This window comes from Mus musculus, chromosome 19, assembly GCF_000001635.26.
Source record: "Mus musculus strain C57BL/6J chromosome 19, GRCm38.p6 C57BL/6J".
Taxonomy (NCBI): domain Eukaryota; kingdom Metazoa; phylum Chordata; class Mammalia; order Rodentia; family Muridae; genus Mus; species Mus musculus.
Genome location: NC_000085.6, coordinates 11,691,400 through 11,712,910, shown reverse-complemented (window position 1 = coordinate 11,712,910; position 21,511 = coordinate 11,691,400). Strand labels below are relative to the sequence as shown.

General features: G+C 39.8%; 1 protein-coding gene, 2 non-coding genes and 1 pseudogene across 3 annotated transcripts; 1 reads left to right on the top strand and 3 right to left on the bottom strand.

The window, feature by feature from the left end:
- Positions 1 to 1,052: 1,052 nt before the first annotated feature.
- Positions 1,053 to 15,856, bottom strand: Oosp3 (oocyte secreted protein 3). The gene is made up of 6 exons (NM_001033283.2): positions 15,740 to 15,856; positions 13,381 to 13,559; positions 11,900 to 11,997; positions 8,979 to 9,035; positions 7,423 to 7,534; positions 1,053 to 1,296 (listed from the first exon to the last, which is right to left on the bottom strand). The coding sequence occupies exons 1-6, from the start codon at positions 15,810 to 15,812 to the stop codon at positions 1,228 to 1,230; spliced, it is 588 nt and encodes a 195-aa protein (NP_001028455.2). The 5' UTR covers positions 15,813 to 15,856; the 3' UTR covers positions 1,053 to 1,227.
- On the top strand, positions 8,808 to 10,288 carry Gm19224 (predicted gene, 19224; annotated as a pseudogene).
- Positions 15,857 to 17,568: 1,712 nt separating the features above from the next.
- Positions 17,569 to 17,644, bottom strand: Gm25443. The gene has a single exon (XR_003952984.1).
- An 87-nt stretch (positions 17,645 to 17,731) lies between these two features.
- Positions 17,732 to 17,870, bottom strand: Gm26183. Its single transcript, XR_003952989.1, has one exon.
- Between the last annotated feature and the right edge of the window lie 3,641 nt (positions 17,871 to 21,511).

The following is a 21,511-nucleotide window of genomic DNA, read 5'->3' as shown; positions in this document are numbered from 1 at the left end:
AGGTCTTGACTTTGGAAAGCTGCATGGTAAACATTTTGAGGTGACAATACACGAATCCTCACCACAGAGCAACACCCGAAATTTCTTAGATGCCAGCTTGGATTCCAACTTTGTACTTATGGCAGTATTGGTGAAAGTAGCACTGGGAAAATAGAAATCTATGGCCACTACTTTCAGTGTCTGGAGCAACCAGCCCAGTTAATGCAGCGTCCTTGGAATGAAGAATGGGAAGGTTGCTCACATTGCCTAGGAATGGCTGGCAGAATGTCAATGGCTCAAAACTTATCTGCCCCTGAACTTCTGTTACAGAATGGTTTGGTTCAGGAGAAACTTCTATTTTCATTTTTTTTTTTTTTGCATTTGTCTCTGTGTTGCACATGTTTGTGGAGGTCAGGGGCCGATGTCACATGTCGTCCTTTACTGCTCTTCACACTATTTACTGAGGCAGGGTCTTTTGCTGGCAAGTCCATCTAGCTAGTTTGTCCAGAGGATCCTTTGTCTCTGCTTCCAGAACACTAGGATGGTATGCAGACCATCATGCCTCCTTCCACTTAATTTCAACGTGTTAGTGATCCAAGTTCCAGTTTGGCCCTGCAAGCTTCTTATTTACTGATCCATTTACCCAGCCCCCGGGGAAGATTTTTTTTTTTTTTTTGAGACAGTTTTTTTTCTGTGTAGCTCTGGCTGTCTTGGAACTTTGTAGACCAGGATGGCCTTGAAGGAGATCTTACTGCCTCTGCCTCCTGAGCCTGGGATTAAAGGCATGTGCCATCACCATCCAGGTGTGGGGGAGGATCCTAATAGATGTTTTGTTTACATATCTGAGCTCTCCATACTTCTAGTAGACTTCACTCTCCACTGACTCTTTTTCAAGCAGGTTCATAGGCCATATTATTACTGCATACAATGAAAACTAGTTTTCAATTGGCAAATATTAAAATACAAGGTATTGAAAACAAGACTAGTAATTACTCTGCCCCAGGTCCCATTTTCCCTGCTAATTTAGCTTAGAAATATAAAAACTGAATTAGCTAGATTTAGAAGCACAGTGATACAATAAAATGTTTTATTTATAGGTTGTGGTTACAGTAAAGGATAAAAACACTGATAGTTATTTTCATAGGTATTACAAAAGGGTTAGAGTATATTAAAATAAAATTAAAACATGCAAACATATAAATATCAATGTCCATGTCAAATTCTTAAATGTTATGCTGCTGTGGCAAGTCAACGGTGAAATAATGATGGCCAAAGTCTTTGAAAGGACTCATCCTTCCACCCATGATAAGGTATTAACTGCGGGGGGGAAAAAAAGTTCAGTAACTTATATTACTATTTTGAAATACCAAGGCTCAAGAATATTTTTCTTTCATTATTGTTTTTTTTGAATTTTAATTTTTTAAATAGAGTATCAGTAATAACAATATTGACTCCTCAATATATAACAATCACTGTTCTAAAAATTCTTTAGGAGCAATATGGTGATTGTGACCAAAGGCTTGGGGGAAGGGAAGATCAGGATCCAAAACACATTCCAATTTAAAAATTGTTTTAAATAATAAAAATAAAATGTATGAAAAAACTTCAATGGAGGTAGGCTAACTGAAGACCTTCACCTCTCCCTCCTTTCCTCCAAATCCAACCTTTCAGTCTCACCCCTAACTCCTTAGCAGACTACCTGCGGCAACCTCCTCTCCCTCCTTGGCCCCCATCTCCAGTGGTTCATACAGATATTCTCTTCCAACCTTTGTTCTCCTCTCTCATCCTATTATCCTAGCCCCCAACTCCATCAGGCATTCCCTCGGAACTTACCAGCCAAGCCTGCCGGAGAAGCAAATAAGTCATCTTAATAGGTAGGTGAGCTATAGGAACTACAAGTCTTCACTCCCTCCCTTCCTCCAAATCCAATGCCCCAGTCTTAGCCTCAGCTCTCTAGCAGACCTCCAGGTGTGGCCTCTCCACCATTCCCAGCAGCTACTGGTGGAACACTCTGATTGCATTCCTCCTATGGATGACCTCAGCCCCACGACCCTCTTTCCCATTCCTAAGGGTCAGCTCACAATACCTAGAAACACATTTTTCCTGGAATACTCAGTGACGACAACTGGCAGGATCCCAGAATTCCCTACCAAGAAAGATATAGCCACCACTTATGGGGAATTAAAACTGTTGATGTTAAGAATTGTGCTGAAGCTGGGAAGTGGTGGTGCATGCTTTTAATCCCAGCACTTGGGCAGCAGAGGCAGGGGGATTTCTGAGTTCGAGGCCAGCCTGGTCTACAGAGTGAGTTCCAGGATAGCCAGGGCTACACAGAAAAACCCTGTCTCAAAAAAAAAAAAAAAAAAAACAAAAACAAACAAAAAAAAAAAACGGAAGCAAAGAATTGTTGTGCTGTGTTTTTTTCTTATTTCTTGTAGGTTTGTGTGTGTGTGTGTGGTTAATCCAAGTTGAAGTTTTCAATAGTAAAAAATGGCCATTCTTCCAGAAGCAATCTTCATATTCAATGCAATCCCTATCAAAATTCCAACACAAATTTTCACAGACCTTCAAAGGGTAAATTTTAGCTTCATATTGAAACACTGGAAAACTCAGGATAGGTCAAACAATTCTGAATAATAGAAGAACTGCTGGAAGTATCACAGTGCCCTGTTTTAGGTTGTACTACAAAGCAATAGTAATAAAACCAGCATGGTATTAGCACAAAACAGTCATGTTGATGAGTTCAATTGAATTGATGACCCAGACATAAATCCATAAACCTATGGGCAACTGATTTTTGATAAAGAAGTAAAAAATACACACTGGAAAAATACAACATTTTAAACAAATGCTGCTATGCTACTGGATGTCTGAATGTAGAAGAATACAAGTAGATCCATATTTATCACTCTGCACAAAATTCAACTTCAGATAGAAGACCTCAACATAAAAGCAGATAAATTGACCATGAAAGAAGAGAAAGTGGACAAGAACATTGAATTCATTGGCATAGAAAAAGACTTTTAAACAGAACCCTGTTAGCATGACACTAAGATTAAAAAAAAAAAAAAAGATGGGAGCTCACGAAACTGAGATGCTTTTGCAAACCAAAGAGCACCATCATTGCAACAGCCTACAGAGTGGGAGAAGATTTTTACAAACTACACATCTGGTAGAGGACTAATATCCAAAATATATGAAGAACTCAAAAAACTAGATATTGAGGAAACAAATAACTCAGTCAAAAACTGGAGTAAAGATATAAACAGTGAATTCTCAAAAGAGGAAACTCAAGTGGCTGAAAAACAGTTAAAGCAATGTTCAAAATTTTTTTAATTGGGTATTTATTTCATTTACATTTCCAATGCTATCCCAAAAGTCCCCCACACCCTCCCCCACCCACTCCCACTTCTTGGCCCTGGCATTCCCCTGTACTGAGGCATATAAAGTTTGCATGACCAATGGGCCTCTCTTTCCACTGATGGCCAACTAGGCCATCTTCTGATTCATATGCAGCTAGAGACATGAGTTCCAGGGGGGTATTGGTTAGTTCATATTGTTGTTCCACCTATAGGATTGCAGATCCCTTCAGCTCCTTGGGTACTTTCTCTAGCTCCTCCATTGGGGGCCGTGTGACCCATCCAATAGCTGACTGTGAGCATCCACTTCTGTGTTTGCCAGGCCCCGGCATAATCTCAAAAGAGACAACTATATCAGGGTCCTTTTAGCAAAATCTTGCTAGTGTATGCAATAGTATCAGCGTTTGGAAGCTGATTATGGGATGGATCCCTGGATATGGCAGTCTCTAGATGGTCCATCCTTTCGTCTCAGCTCCAAACTTTGTCTCTGTAACTCCTTCCATGGGTGTTTTGTTCCCAATTCTAAGAAGGGGCAAAGTGTCCACACTTTGGTCTTCGTTCTTCTTGAGTTTCATGCGTTTAGCAAATTGTATCTTATATCTTGGGTATTCTAAGTTTCTCGGCTAATATCCACTTATCAGTGAGTACCTATTGTGTGAGTTTCTTTGTGATTGGGTTACCTCACTCAGGATGATGCCCTCCAGGTCCATCCATTTGCCTAGGAATTTCATAAATTCATTGTTTTTAATAGCTGAGTAGTACTCCATTGTGTAAATGTACCATATATTCTGTATCCATTCCTCTGTTGAGGGGCATCTGGGTTCTTTCTAGCTTCTGGCTATTATAAATAAGGCTGCTATGAACATAGTGGAGCATGTGTCCTTCTTATGGGTTGGAACATCTTCTGGATATATGCCCAGGAGAGGTATTGCGGGATCCTCTGGTAGTACTATGCCCAATTTTCTGAGGAACCGCAAGACTGAGTCATCATGGAAATACAAATTAAAACTACCTAAAATTTCATCTTATGCACATAAGAATGGCTAACCTCAATAAAACAGCAAGTGACAGCACATGCTGTTGAGGATGTGAAGTAAGGGCAAGACTCATTCATTGGAATGCTGATGGGAGTACAAACTTGTACAGCCACTATGGAAATCAGTGTAGTTGTTCCTCAAGAAGAAGGGAATAGATCTATGACAAGTTCCAGCTATACCCATGGATATATACACAAAGGATGCTTCATCCTACCATAGAGATACTTGTTCAACATGTTCATTGCTGGTCTGTTCACAACAGCCAGAAATTGGACACAGTCTAGATGTTCCTCAACAGAAGAATTGATAAAGAAAATGTACATTTGCACAATGGAATATTACTCAGCCATTAAAAATTAAATTATGAAATTCACAGGTAAATGGATGGAACTAGAAAATAAATCATATTAGTCTGAGTGAGGTAACCCAGGCCCAGAAAAACAAATATTACTTATTCACTGATACATGGATATTAGCTGTTAATTCAATGGTAAGCAAATTCCAACCTGTAGAACCACAGACATTGGGGATAGACTAAGGGACTAGGGAGGCAAATAGATCTCCTTAGGAAAGGGAAATAGATTAGATACTAGTGGACAAGGGTGGATATTTGGAATGAGAGGATCAAGTGCGGAGCAGAATATATCTAAAATTAAGGGCCCTTTGAGGGGTTGTATGGAAACCTAATACAGTATAAGCTTCCTAAAACATGTACATCTATGAAGAAGATTGAAATGAAACTACCAAATAACAGATAAGACAGAGTCCCAAAAGGACATGTGTTACCAAATGAAGCTTCCAGTACTAGGAATGTGTTACATCTAATTCAGTTGTTGGACAAAGGAGTATCATGGGAACTCTGAACAAGCCAGGGTATTGCCAAAGCTGTTGGTTGTTTTCCACAGACATAAACTACCTTATTACTGATGACAATACTTCCACAATTCACTGAACACAGAGAAGTTGAGCTGTGGCCACCTAGAGCCTTCACCATTATGGATAATGTTCTTGGTATTGGAAAGTACTGTGAATGCTACCAAAGAAGAAACACAACACCAACTAATCTGCAAATACTTTGATCTGCAATGGTATCCTGTCTGCAAGATATGCTAGTGCAATCTTGGCACAAAGTTTGTGGAAGGAACCCACCAATATCTGTTTTACTTAAGGCCCACTTCTTAAGTAAAAGATAGAAACCATACCTGTTGCTGATCTGGTGATCAAAAACTTGAGAGTAGATAGCCCTAGCAGGTAAGTCAAATACTACTGTTCTACTAAAGGAAAATAACAATAAAATGACTCCAAATGATGTTCTGCTATTCTCATAGATCAGTGCCTTGCACAGCCATCATGAGGGAAGCTTCCTCCTCCATCAGATGGTAACAAAGACCAAAGCTTGATAGAATGCAGAGGGAACACTACCCTGTCTCTATCAAATCCCTCCCCTCCAGGGCTCAGAGAACCCAGAGGAAGAGGAGGTGGAAAGAGTGTAAAAACCAGAGGGGATTCAGGATACCAAGGAAACAAACCCCTCTAAACACAACAAGATCAACATGATATTAATTCCTAGGGGGTTGCAGCATGCACAGGGACATTAGTCTGCACTTGATGGGGTCCTAGATCTGAAAGGAGAAGTAGACACATACTCCTATCCTTAACATAGAACCTAACTCCAATCAGTAATCACTTGGAAATGAAAATTTAGTTTTCTCCAAGGGAGTCTCACTGGAGAAACAAACTCTTCTTATGGGTGGTCTGCATGCCCGGCAGTAGATGACCAACAGAAAAGAAACTCAGTTGAATCCTTGGAGGTTCCTTTTTACATAATGTCTTGTCAAGTCTTTCTCTCTTTTAAAAAGTTTATCTTTTTAAACATTTTTAAGTTTTATTTCCCTACCCTGTCTTTCTCTGTAACCTGTAAGCCTGTTGAGTATATATAGTGGCTTTCACTTTCACATTTTCATGGGATTCCGGAGTGTGTCAATGAGTGTCTCTGTTTCTTGTGCCTTTTCACGGGTTCCTTTCCTTCCATTTGTTTTGTCTTATTCTGACCTTTTTTGTTTTATTTTAATTATTCTAGAGAAGCTGTTTTGTTCTCTAATAGGAGACAGAAAAGTGGTAGATCCAGATGTGAGGGGTAGTGGGGAGGAGTTTGGGAGGGAGAGCATATCAGAATACACTATATGAGAAAAAGTCTACTTTCAATAAAAGAAAAAATTAAATATATTATTCTTTGACAAATTTGTACATTTACATAATGTATTTTATTCTTTTCTACCCGTGGGTTTCTCTCATCCCCTTTCATTCCTATGGAGCCACCCCCTCTTTTGAACACAGTAGAGGATATTTACGGAAGCATGATAACCCAGCCGTAGCTTCACCACAGAAGAGAATGACGCGCCTCCACCTTTAACTGCAAACAGCTTCCCTGGGAGGGACGGAGCCTTATGAACTCTCTCACTGCTCAAGAATAATTTTGAGAGTCGAGTACTTTCTGAGCTGGAGATAGCTAAATTTAGAGCTTTAAAATAGGAGCAAAATGGTCCATAACCCACCCTTTATAGGATGGGAGCCACATAGATCATTTTCTAAAGACTTACAGAAAAATGAAAACAACTCTCAAAGAAATCTTGAATATACTTGACAAAAACCCAGTAGTAAACCATGACGTTTTGCTCATAGTATTTCTTTCCAGGGCCACCTTTATCTTAAGACATTTGGTCTTTTTAATAAAAAGACACAAAGAGGCTGGTCCAAATTAGTAATAACTTTTTACCCTTCCCTCCATTCCAAATCTTGGCATATTGTATTCAGATGTTCAGTTTCAAATGCTGTAAGGTAAAATAATACTGCCAAGGAAAGACAGGCAAGAATGAAGAGAAGATGATGAGCCTAGACCTTATCAAGTTGTATAGTGGCTATGTATGACTCCCTTCCACTCAGTACATGGTGGAGATGGGTGTAGGTTCCTCCTCAAACAAACACTAAATGTAATGGATAATTATGACCATTTCGATATTAAAATTGGCCCTTGTAGGAATTCTTACCCAGTTATTTGGGAAATGGAAATGGCCACAAATAATGCAGTATCTCTTCAGTACCAGGAACCAGCATTGAGGAGGAGGGTGGAAGTCTAGGTTACCCACATCAATAGATTCACTACAGGGAAAACAAAACAATAAAAGCAGGGATTAGAAATTGGTGCAGACTGAAGTGCAATATCCCTACACTGGGTTAATAATGGGATTAGGCACAGAGAAATTGAAGCCCGACTCTTTGTTTTGAATTCTGCATATAAAGGTTGATGATGAAATACATTTCTAAAATCCTTCTTGATACTTCAAAGATGGAAAAAAAAAAAAAAAGAAAGAAAGAAATCGGTGCAGAGGCCTAAAGGCCACCATCCCTGGGCTTTAATGCTAGCCTCGACCCAACAGTTTAGTGATTCAACAGCCTTGGTGTAAAAATGTAATACATTTCATATCAGATGAACAGGTTACTTGAAGCTAATGAAGCCTGATTGCTTCTATTTAAAAATTATATATATATATATATATATATATATATATATATATATATTACACACACATACACACATATACACATATATACACAAGTGCAGTGCCCACAGATTCGTAAGAGGGTGACAGATCCCCCTGGAGCTGGAGCTAACGGTTTGTTTAGAACTGTCAGATATGGGCGTTAAGAACCAAACTCAAAGTTCAGAGCAGAGACTGAAGGAATGACCATCCAGAGACGGTCCCATCTGGGGATCCATCCCATAAACAACCACCAAACCCAGACACTATTGCAGATGCCAACAAGATTTTGCTGACAGGAGCCTGATATAGCTGTCTCCTGAGAGGCTCTGTCAGTACCTGACTAATACAGAAGTGGATGCTCATGGCCATCTATTGGACAGACCACAGGGTCACCAATGAAGGAGCTAGAGTAAGTACCCAAGGGGCTGAAGGGGTTTGCAGCCCCATAGGAGGAACAACAATATGAACTAACCAGTAACCTCAGAGCTCCCAGGGACTAAAACACCAACCAAAGAAAACACATGGTGGGACTCATGGCTCTAGCTGCATATGTAGCAGAGGATGGCCTAGACAGTCATCAATGGGAGGAGAGGCCCTTGGTCCTGTGAAGGTTCTATGCCCCAGTATAGGGGACTGCCAGGACCAGGAAGCAGGAGTAGATGGGTTGGGAAGCAGGAGAGGTGGAGGGGATAGGGGGTTTTTGGAGGGGAAACTAGGAAAGGGGATAACGTTTGAAATGTAAATAAAGAAAATATCTAATAAAAAATGTAAAAAAAATTAAAAATAAAATTACTTAAAAAACAAACAAACAAAAAACCCAAACTCAGGGCAGAGGAAGAGGCAGGAAGTGGAGGTGGAGGAAGAGTTGAGCTGAGTGGCTACAGGAGGCACTGGGAATCATTTCCTGATCATGAGAAGCAAATGATCAAACCTACCCAATTAGGACCCCCACCTTTGTTCTATACCTAAAGAATATTTTGAGCACACTGAAAGTTATGATGAAGAAATGGAAATCTGGGGAGGTGAAAATATAGAAATGCCATTCTGACAAAAGTCCATACCTTTCCCCAACGCACTCATCAGATGATTGCTTGTTATCAAGTTCATCTTGCGAAATTCTGGATGGACAAATACAAGGAAATATTTTACAGGAGAAACACAGATGCAGCAAAAAATCATTAAGCAAAAATCATTTGGTGATCTTTCAAAAAGATCTGAAATAAAGAAATGCCTTCAAAAATTTTACATGGTACCTGAACCCTATTTACCTAAAAGTGTATGTACCAGACCTTAATCTTGTTATATCTGGATATATTAAGAGTGTTGATCAACCTTTATGTCTGGATGTTGGTAAAAATAATGAGGGAGGCAAACCATTGATTCTGTATATGTGCCATGGACTCGGGGGAAATCAGTACTTTGAGTATTCTGCTCAGCATAAAATTCCGCACAACACTCAGAAGGAGCTATGTCTTCATGCTACTCAGGGTATCCAGCTGAAGGCATGTGTCTATAAAGGTCACAGGACAATCGCCGCTGGAGAACAGATATGGGAGATTCAGAAGGACCAACTTCTATATAATCCATTATTTAAAATGTGCCTTTGATCAAATGGAGAGGATCTAAACTTAGTGCCATGTGACTCAACAGATCTACTCCAAAAATGGATTTTTTAGCCAAAATGAATAAGGGTTCATTAAAATTAAGGACTTGAAAAGAACATACTCTTCCTCATAAAATTGTGACTCGGCGTCCACTGTAGTTACTGAAAATTATGCAAAAGCATCTAATTGTAACTTAAGTGCATTTTCCTTATTTATATCTTAAATGTCTGTGTAGTACCACTGTAGAAACCCTGGGGCTTTCGGTCTGATAGTACAGCAACTAGAATACCAAAGACGATTCTGAAATGTCCAGATGTAGAAGAGAGATGTTTACAGTGTGAAGAAAATACTTTCCCTAGTAAAGTAATGTGTGGTCGTACACTTGGGAATCTGCACACCTACATCTACACACTCACAGCTGAAAATCTTTCCCCTAATTTTAGGGGCAATAGAAAAAGATTTGATACTGTATTTTTATAACTATATAGAAATGGATGAATAAAGGCCAGTCATTGGCCTTTCGGTACAAACCAGGAACTTCTTATAGCTCTAGAATTTATTGTTTTAAAATCCAGGTAAACTTTTGTTGTCTTTTGCTTACTTGTCTGTCAAATATTTCCTTAAACATGAAGTTGAAAAAGGGAGAGAACTATTTTAACACTTAAATTTTTGGAAAATTTATAAATATTTTTTAGTCTGAAGCCCACTCCACTTGATACACATGAGTCTTCCCCAAAAGGCTTTTTTGAAGTGACTATTCTGTATGTCCTTGGTATGTATGTGTGTGTGTGTGTGTGTGTGTGTGTATATACCAAACTCAGGTCCTCTGGAAGAGCAATAAGTGCTCTTAACCACTGAGCCATTGCTCCAGCCCCTCACTGTTGAGTCTATGTCAGTGAGCCATCTTGGAACATGAGTTCTGCAAACTCATTAGCCATCTCAGTGCACCAAAGCATAAACTAAAGTTACAAACACAGCATTTTCAGGTAATTTTGCCAAACTTAAATCTGGAAATTTCTGGCTATATGAATATGGAAATCATTTAATATGTTTGTATCCAATTTTCTGTTACTCTCCTACAGAATATATATATTCTATGAATATATATTCATATATATATTCTATGAATATATATTCATATATATATTCTGTAGGAGAGTAATATATGTATAAAATCATATATATATACATATATATATATTATATATAATCAAATAACAGTCTTTAAATAAAAGCAGACTTCATTAGCTCCAAGTAACCTGTCCATTCAACTTTGAGAGATTCTAGGAACATCTTCCCTTCAACCAAGTTGGCATGGTATTCATGCTGTACACACAAGAGTTGGTGATGAGGATTCAAGTCCCCTGGGCTCCCAAATGCTGGGGAGAGTCATGCTCTTACCTAAATGCTGATGCCATGCATAGTCTTAATGTGGAACCCGAAATAAGTTATCAAACTTTCTAATGTCTTTGTTTTATTTAATTCCAACTTCCTTCAGGAATTTTAAACTTAGTGTTTAAGCCAGATGGCTGTTTTTTTTTTTAAAGCTTCATCTTGTATGTCATTATTACTGGCTTTGAAACTTAGAAGGTAGAACTAACTTTTTAATTAGACTCTCTGAACTCTAATTCTTCTAACAACCTAGAGTCTCAGTCTTCCCCCTCTTCCCTTCTTTCTCCTCTTTCTCCCCCTCCCTTCCTGTCCATCCTTTCCCATCGCTCTTCTCTCTGTCTCTGCCTCTCTCTGCCTCTCTGCCTCTGCCTCTTTGCCTCTCTGCCTCTGCCTCTCTGCCTCTGCCTCCTTCTCTCTCTGTGCGTGCTTACTAGGTAAGTATTCTACCACTGGGCTCTAGCTCCAACCTTTTTTTTTTTTCATATTATGACAGTTCCATCTAGTTTTTTTTTTTTAATTGCTGGCCTTGAACTCACTGAGTAATATCAGGTAGGTCTTGAATTTATAGTCAGTCGCCCTAAGCCTTCTGAGAGGCCGGTTTTACAAGACTGCCATGAGGCCCAGCTAGAGTCCTTTGGATTGTTCAGAAGGCCAAAGCCAATCTGTGTACTTAAGAAATTTCCTTAGATATTGGGTACCAAGTTGGTGTGATGCATTTGGCTTGGCATCATGTTCGGATAACCTTTCAAGGAATAGATAGATGAACATCAAAAACCCACAGATGGTTTGCAACCTGTGTCACTTTATTGGCTTAAAATTTGGCCTTGGAGTAGGGACTGCAGTCGAGGTTAAGATGGACTGACATGCTGCAGATACACAGCTATATAAGACGTCAGGAATTTCAAGGCTTGTGGACAAGCAATGATACACTTTGGCCAAGAGCTATTAGAATTGAATCAAGGAGTCAATGGGTGTTTTGCACTGACCTGGGAATGACACACTGAAGCTGAAGCTCAGCATAAATAGATATATTCCTGGGCATATAGGTGAGCCAGGTATTAACAATAGTTCCATCAAATGCGTGCTGTTGAGATAAGAGATTTTTTGAAGTATACAAATGGATTATCACAACACATTTTAATATATTTAAATATGAAATAGAAAAACTACCACTCCAAGAAGTAAAGACATGGCAGCCAAATTAATGTACTTAAAGTTCTCCCTACAATGTGGAAGTATTTAATGCACAGAAAATAAAGAAACACTATCAACATAGGATTTGTGAATGAGATTGGCAAGAGGCTGGCCACGTTATTCCTGGAGCTTTTGCACTAGCCTTTTCAAATAAAAGTTCTAGCAAGTGTTTCTTAGATGGACACTCGCTCTATGAGTATTTAAAAGATGAAGAAACTAGTTGAAGGATCTGAAAGACTCTTCCTGACACAACTGACTTCAACCATAGTATTCGGCTTTTACTTTGGATTTCCCAGTTTTTAAAAGCACATCAGGAAGAAGACTGCTAAGTAAAAAAATGATGTATTTGTACTGACCAATCGCATTTCCTGAGCATGGAATGCATGTACATTTCATAATAAGTTACAAATCTTATGGTTTCGCCATACTTTTGGGATCACATTAGATATGGCATACAATCCTAATCAATAGGTTCCAAAATCAGTAACTCAATGAATAAATAGATTAGCAGAAGAGCATCCGTAAGATAGATGATTCACATGATTGCGGAGGTCTGAAAAACTTATCTCATTCAGCTGTCAAATCAAGAGGTTAGGCAGACAAACACTATTAAAGCTCTGAAGTGGCCTCATGATGGCTGGCAGAGTTTAATTTGAGTCATTTGTAGAAAAAGTCTGCCCAGAGCAAGGGGCCAGGAGAGATCAGTATAGGTTAGTGACAGAGACAGATCTGTAAGTCAAGTACAATAAGATACTTCCTTAGGGATATCTTCTATGGATTTTTTTCTTATCATTGTTGTTCATTTCATTCAGCTCAGAGTCATCATAGAACTAAAGCAGCAAGTCCAGACTAGGCATCAGCAAGCCTCTTCCTTGAACCTTGCTCTGCTATGTTCTAACTACAGGTGTCGGGTTACATGGCTGACTTTTACATGGTTACATGGCCCCAATCCCTCATTTTATATAAGTGGAAGCAGAATTGATCCAGTAGGATTAGGTGTGTAAAAAGCCATGTGAAAATAATATGTGTCATATTAATAGAACACTAACTTATTTTTATAGAAAGCCTATAGTTTTCTTATTAATGCCTATTATCCTATACATGGCAAGTCTCTGGTGAATGAATAGAAGTAACAAAAAATTCTTTGTGTTTCTCTTAGACTAAGGCACTAGGATGGTAATACCAGTGTTTTGTATATATTAAGACAAGGACAGAAAACAACACTTGAGAAGACTTTACAGATGATACCAAGAAATACAGTTCCTTCTCTTACCTGTATGAAAGTCCCACAGGAATGGATATCATAATAGAACTCAAGTTCATCTGGCCTTATGGAAGTTACTGGGCAGCTTGCCCCTAATAATAATTCATCAGGGCCAATGAGATCATCTGGATAAAACAGTGCCCTTTTAGCTATAACACGGAATGTAAAGTAATCACATTCCATGGATACTGTTGAAAGAGACGAAAAAACAATCAGCTGCCCCACCTTAATACATAGCAAAGAACTTTGATCCAAATTAGGAGAAATGAAAAACCCAATTTGGCCAAAATTAATAGAGTTTAGGGATATGGGCAAAGATGATTACTCTCATGATATGACTCTCCTCTTTTCTTTCTATTGATATTCCTCAAATAGAATCAGCTTGCAAAACACTCAGAAGTTCTGCCTGAGATTAACCATAGTGACTATTTAGAATGAAAGCAGAGGTACGTACTTTTCTTAGGGTGCTAATACTGGGTTCACCAAGAGCCCACCAGCTTTGCTAGATTAACTGGCTAACAAACCCTGGTAATCCCTCTGTCTCTGCCTCCCAATCACTGGGATTACAGCCTTTTTCTGAGTGTTGGAGATCTGAGCTCAAATCGCCATGCCTTCATGAAAAGTAACTTTATTAGTTGAACCATCTCCATGACCCCTAGGTTTTAATTTTTAGGCCATGGCTGTGTGCCAAATAGTAGCAGACATGTGGAGAGAAGATGCGAGCCTTTCAAGATCCAAGAATGACTAAAGAGCAGAGTCTGAACATTATGCTTTATGGACCCATTACAGAGCACTGCCCTGAAGATCAGAATGTTTCATTTATGCCTCTGCTGGACTCTTCTGAGCTTTAGGACAAACATCCAAGTAGCTAGAAGATGTACAAAGGATATTTGAAACATTCCTCCTCAGCGTGCGCATGATTTACATGAAACCCATGTGTTTTACATCACTTCCATTTGAACTTCCCCATTCTCAGTCAACAGCACCACTTTCACCAACCCTGAAGCCTTAGGGTCTAGTCCCAGTTCCCACATCTCTTTCTTCCCATCTAGTCTCCCACTTAGCCAATTCACTTTTACTTTCAAAATTGATCTCCCATCTACTTCTGCTTGGCTGTACCTTCGGCTCCGTCGCTGTCCTTTACGTGGGCAACCTCAGCAGCCTTGCAGAGCAGCTCACAGCCTCCAGCCTCATTTCTTTCATTCTTCACAGCTGCTCTTGCTTACATCCCTTGCCCACCATCTCAGAGACCTCCACTTCTCTGTCTTTAAAAGCCCTTTAACTTTTAAGCAATATTTTTTCCAATTCTTTAAAAATGTTTAGTTCATTTTGGTCATATTTCACCAGCTTGGGCTATCACATTTGCAACAGGTATTTTGCACAATTCCCCTTTCATTTATAAAAAGGCAAAGAGTAGGGAATGTTTCTTGCCCTCTAACACCCCACCCTTCCTGTAAGCAGTGACAATATTATTCCCAAGGTTCCACAGTAACTGCGCTACCTCCAGGAATTCCCTTTTTTTCCTCCCAATACTACACACATTATTCTCAGTACCCAGACTCATAGTCAACTTCCTTTTGAGACATTCTAAATAGTTTCTTTGGAAAACTCTTAAGTTAACTTTTGTCTCCTTTGAGCTGAGTCTGTGGTGATCTGCAGAACTGGAAGGTGTTTTAAATGACTTCTGTCCCATCATACCAGTGGTGAAACAAGGTTGCTCAGTTGTTTGGGGAACTTAGACTTCCTAGGATCTGAGAGCAGCCTGGGGTCAGTCTGTGTGGGATGTTGAATGTAGTCTATGTGTTACTGAGTTGACTGTAGGAAAACACTGGAATGTTTAAGAACCTTTTATTGAGAATATCTTAAAAAGTATTGTACAATGACATAGGGAGGGCACAAGAGATGATTACATAAGGACAGCTAGTTAAGGATGTGTGGTTGAATAATACAGGTAGGAAACTGTTAAAAGACAGATAAGCAGTAGGAAGAGAGAATCATGCAGAAGAACGGATGGCTCAAGGGTGACCTGGTAGGAACCTGAAGAGTGCCTATGTAGAAAGAAGTGGGAGGGTGGTAGGAACTATGAGAACCTCAGCAAACAGAATGACTTGAGTCCAGGACACCTTTACTTATGGCGATTGGGGAAGAAGACAAGACATGGATAATGAGAATTAAGTTTGTAAAACTTGTATTTCAGGCCAATAATGTTCTAGTAATTCAGGGGGAGACAACATAGAGGGCTAGGAATTATTAAATCTCTAACTTTTCAGATGGAATGATAAAACTCTTGAAACCCAAACCCTCATAGCTCATAGACATTGAAGAACTACCCCTTGAAAATATCACCAGTCAAGGTCCACTCTGATACCTGGCTCTATCCCAGAACATCTCCACATCCCAAATATGAGCAGCAGCAATCCTGAAGCAACGAAGGCCTTCATTATGCCAGACCTCGGCCTAGAATCTTCTCAGGTATCAGATAGTTGAGAAGAATTAGCAAGCCAGAAGTGTTTTTATACTTGAGGCTATACTCAGATGTATTCAATGAACCCAATTCAGGAAAAAAACAAAAAACAAAAAAAACAAAAAAACCCAAAAAACCAACCAAACAACAACAACAAAAAAACCCTTTAACATACCATTAACTCTAGCTCCCAAGTCTTTATCATATAGACTAGAAATATATAGTATTGGCTAAGTGAGTACAGCCATACATTATGAGGTGCTTTTGAACTAACTGTGTAAGGCCTGAATATGCTTGTCTAGGTGGCTAATTTCCTGGCCAGTTTTTGGCATTGTATGGGTAGATTTAGGGATGCTGACACAATGCTGTACTTTGTCATCTATGGTTTGATCCATGTGCCCCAAGTTTGTAATATTTAGCTAACTTGATTAACTCATTAATTAGCTGATTAATTGGTTGTATTAGGAGCTAACTTAGCAGAAGTTTTCACTCTTAGCAACCCAGGAAGGAGAGGCAAATAGAGACCCCAATATTGACCATTTCTAAAACAACCTTAGGAGAGTCCAGTATTCTTCAGTGTTTTCAAAATGTCCTTGCTAGAGTGACATGTCTAAGACTTTAATGTCTTATACCTTTGTAAATGAGCCTTTCTAGATGAGCAGACAGAGTTTGAGTCCCAGGCACTATGGGATGTCCTCAGAGAGAAATGTGTACTTCCTGGAGAGATGGCTCATCTGAAGGATTAAACAATTCCTATGATCCACATGTATTATTTTTCTTCCTTTCTTGTTATTATTATTTTTTCCTTTTTTGTTGGATATTTTCTTTATTTACATTTCAAATGTTACCTCCTTTCCCATTCCCCCCCACCCTGCTTCTATGAGGATGTTCTCCCATCCACCCACTCCCACCTCCCCGCCCTTGAATTCCCCTACACTGGGGCATTGAGCCTTCACAGGACCAAGCGACTCTCCTACCATTGATACCCAACAAGGCCATCCTCAGCTACATATGCAGCTGGAGCCATGGGTTCCTCCTTGGTAGTTTAGTCCCTGGGAGCTCTGGGGGGGGGGTCTGGTTGGTTGATATCATTGTTCTTCCTATGGGGTTGCAAACCCCTTCAGCTCCTTCAGTCTTTTCTTTAACTCCTCCATTGGGGATCCCATTGGGGACCTGTGCTCAGTCCAACAGTTTGCTGCGAGCATCTGCCTCTGTATAGAGGCAGATGTATTACTTTTCTATTGGTGTGCTAAAACACCATGACCAAGGCAACTGATAAAAGAAAGCATTTATTTGGGGCTTACTGTTTGGAGATAAAGAGGCCATGACTATTGTGGTGGAGAGCTAGGCAGCAGGCAGGCAGACATGGTGCTGGAGCAGTAGATGAGAGCTCACGTCTCAATATACAACAGAGAGAGAGAGAGAGAGAGAGAGAGAGAGAGAGAGAGAGAGAGAGAGAGAGAGCACACTGGGCATTCTTTTGAAATCTCAGAGCCCTCTGGCCCAGTGACCACACCTCTTCTAATCCAATAAAGCCACACTCTTAACCCTTCCCAAAACAGTTCATAAACTGGGGACCAAGTACTCGAATATATGAGCCTATGGAGGCCATTCTTATTCAAATCAATAGACCATAAGAGTCTTAAGTTTTCTTCAAGTATGGCAATAAACGTTTGCTAACTTCTATGCTAATATCTATTGTACAAGTTCAGGATGCTAGCATTACATTTTTTTTTTCTTGTTCTCAGCACACTCCATCACCTGGTTCCCAGAACTCAGATTGCGCAGTGGTCATGTCATCATTGGCAGGCTTGCAGCGGGCGTAGGTACCTCTAAATCTATCCCCTCCCCCAAGCCTGGCCTCCCCACTCGGTCCCTCTCCCCTCTGCTTCCCTGCTCCAGGTCCCCTGACTCCATCACCTGCCACGTTTTCATAATCCTCTCAGGCTCCAAACCAGCAGCGCCTGTATGAGAGGCCTAATCATATAAGGAAAATACACCGGGCTCACTCCGGGATGCCTCGGGGACCCAGGTGCTCCCTGCTCTATCACGGTCCCCTTCCCTTCTCTAGACGCCCCAGCTACCAAGCATTACATTTTTAAATATAACCAACAATAAAATGTGCATGTGGGAAATGCCTTGGAAAGTATATTAAGATAAGTGCTTGAAGACTTATCTGAAAAACAATTTTACACACATGAAAAAGATAATGTAGCATGCAAGAGAAGTTCCATGTATACCTAGAATAAAACTGGAATTCAAACATGCAGCTTCCAGCTCAAACCTTCTACACTATGCTGTTCAGTTTTTTTTCCACTTCAGAGATAGTTTGAAAGGCATCAGATAGTTCTGAAAATATTATTAATATTTCATAATATCTTAAAAGTTAAAATAGATATAGCAAACTTGACATTTAAGTCTGTTGAGGCAGAAGGGGGGAAGAGTCCTGTTAACCAAGCAACTTTAAGAAATCCCATTAGCCAGGTGTGGTGGCACACACATTTTATCCCAGAACTCAGGAACTAGAAGCAGGCAGAATTCTGAGTTTGAGGCCAGTCTGGTCTATACAAGGAGTTCCACAAAAGCCAGGACTACGCAGTAAGAACTCAAACCTCCAAAACAAACTAAAATCAAAACCAAAACTGATCTAAAACAAAACCAAAATGAAAGAAAAATCCATGAAATGATTCAAAATGCAAGTACAAAATTTGTTAAAACTATAAATCTAAAGGTCTACCTAGTACATTCCTTAGTGATAGATAGATATTGTGATTACTTCTAAAGCTTTCCAAAGGTATGTAGGTATGTATGTGTGTATGAAATATATATATATGCCATCACAGAAGAATATGACCTCTCCTCCTCCAGCAACCACTAATTGCCTATTGTTCCTCAGGGAAGGATGGGACTTTCTGAGCCTTTCTTCTCCATGATGGTATGTTGGAGGACCTCATCTTGTACAGTTTGTCCTGAGAATAGCCACTCCTACTGTGAGTTCATGTGTGCGACAGCTGTGTCCTGTCTGGAGGACATTTTACACACCCCCTCCCTGGTCCCTGGCTCTTACATCCTTTCTGCCTTTCTTATGTGATGATCCTTGACAGACTGTGCATGTAGGTGTCATTTCTACAGAGAGGCTCCTTGAGCCTTGGTGAAGGTGATATAGATACAACTTTAGGGATGAACTCTCAACAGTACTTATTCTCAACCCCCTGACTAGTTGTGAGTCTCTGCATTGACGTTGGCCCACTGCAAACAGAACTTTTCTGATGAAACCTGAGAGCAACGCTAAACTACAGGCACAAACATAAACATTTAATGGCAGTTTGACACTGTGTCCATTTAGTGAAAAAGAAGTACTCTGATTTTTAAAAACGCTAACATATATAATCTGCATGCTTGTTTGCACATTATATGTGTGCCTGTGGAAGTCACAAGTGACTGTTGGGTCTCCTAGAGTTACAGATGCTTGTGAGCCATCATGTGGGTGGGAGTTGAACACAGATTCTCCTGGAAGAATAAATAGTGGTCTTAACTACTTATTCATCTCTCTAGCTTCCCATACCCTGAGTTTTTCCCCATTTTTTATTAGATATTTTCTTTATTTACATTTCAAATGCTATCCCGAAAGTCCCCTATACCCTCCCCCTGCCCTGCTCCCCTACCCACCCACTCCCACTTCTTGGCCTTGGCATTCCCCTGTACTGGGGCATATAAAGTTTGCAAGACCAAAGGGCCTCTCTTCCCAATGATGGCTGATGAGGCCATCTTCTGCTACATATGCAGCTAGAGACATGAGCTCTGGGGTACTGGTTAGTCCATATTGTTGTTCCACTTATAAGGTTGCAGACCCCTTCAGCTCCTTGGGTGCTTTCTCTAGCTCCTCCATTGGGGGGCCCTGTGTTCCATCCAATATATAATTGTGAGCATCCACTTCTGTATTTGCCAGGCACTAGCATAGCCTCACAAGAAACAACTATATCAGGGTCCTTTCAGCAAAATCTTGCTGGCATATGAGAAGTTACACAAATTTAAGCAGAAGGAAAATTAGAGATTGGATACATACATCTTTATTGTATTAAGAAATGAAAAAAATAGTGGGGATAAGAAAGGGGAGAAATAGGTCCCAGGATGCAAATTCCCAGTTATTTAAGATGATGAAATTTAGATAAGTAGCATAAAGTAGCATACAACACAGAGACTATAGGTGATAGCATTGTGTTCTATATTGAATCTTTGCTAATGCACACACACACACACACACACACAGAGAGAGAGAGAGAGAGAGAGAGAGAGAAAGAGAACACTATAATTACTGAAAGATGGAAGGAGAAGTTTTTGTTCATTTACTTGACAGCAAGTTTAAGAACATCTTTAGATTGACTATGTTCCTGTACTAGAAGTGGGTTGAATATACTTGAGAAAGTCCTTTTCTTTCAGTGCGGGGATCCGAACCCAGGACCTTGAGATGTCTAGGCAAGTGTTCTACCACTGAACTAACTCCCCAACCTTAAGAAATTGTTAAGTGGTAAATAGTTACATTTCTTTCTATTGCTACATCTTTGTCTCTTATTTTTGCAGCAGATTTACTAAGCCCTGGAGATAGTGACTATGTAAGACTGTTACTAATTAATATTAATTAATTAATTTTGGTGTGTGTGTGTGTGTGTGCTTTGTTTTGAGAGAGCATCTTGTATAGACCCATGCATCTAATTTTTGAAGTGCTAAGGATCAAACCAAGGGCTTTGTGTGTGCTAGGCAAGATGTCTACTATTTCAGTTACAACCCCAGCTTTCTATTAGAAAAGACTGTTAGTGCAATAATACATTTCAGGCAATACAGTAAAGAGATGGTACAGCCCTCTATCATTTTACCTTTCAGTAGCTTTGTCTTTAATGCTGTAATATTGTGGGATGTTGTTCTAAACTAAGATAACTGGTAATCTGGAGAGGAAGAAGGAGGATAAACTTGGGTCTGATATTTTGGGGTACTGGGAATCAAAATTTTGGACCCGCACAAGGTAGGTAAGTTTCTCACCATGAAGTTACATTCCCAACACTCAAATATGGGTTTAAGATGTTTTTCATAGTGAGAGTTTAACTTCTCATTTTGAAGAAGTGTTACCTTTCATTGGAAAGAAAGGAATTTTGATGTGGTGTAAATTATATTCAGGCCTTGCTACTTGAAATGTAGTCCTGGAGAGTCACTGATATCACCTGAGAGTTTGTTACAACTGCAGCATCTCTGGGTCTCATCCCCAGTTCTGAGTTAGAACCTGCTTTGTAACAAGGTACTCAGGTGATATGTGTATTTTTTTAAAGTTTGCAAACAAAACCTGCTAACAAGTAACAGCATAGCACAATGAAGGCAAGTCCCCATGCCCCAGAGGTTCTGAAAGTATTACTATCAGTGTAACTTGGGAACTGAGAAATGTAAATTCCCTGCCCCACTCTAGTCTTGTTCAGTCAGACAAAAAGAATGCACGTAATTCAGCCATGATGTATTTAAAAGAACACTCTTCAGATGAGTCTGATTGAAAGCTATGCTCAGAGGTGGATTGGTGGGATGGTTATGTGAGGCCTCATAGGGTTGAGCCTTTGCATTCTCAGCTACACAGGACAATTAATTATATTCACAGACAGTTACTCCTTCAGTGTTCAGATGTGGAGACGGAGA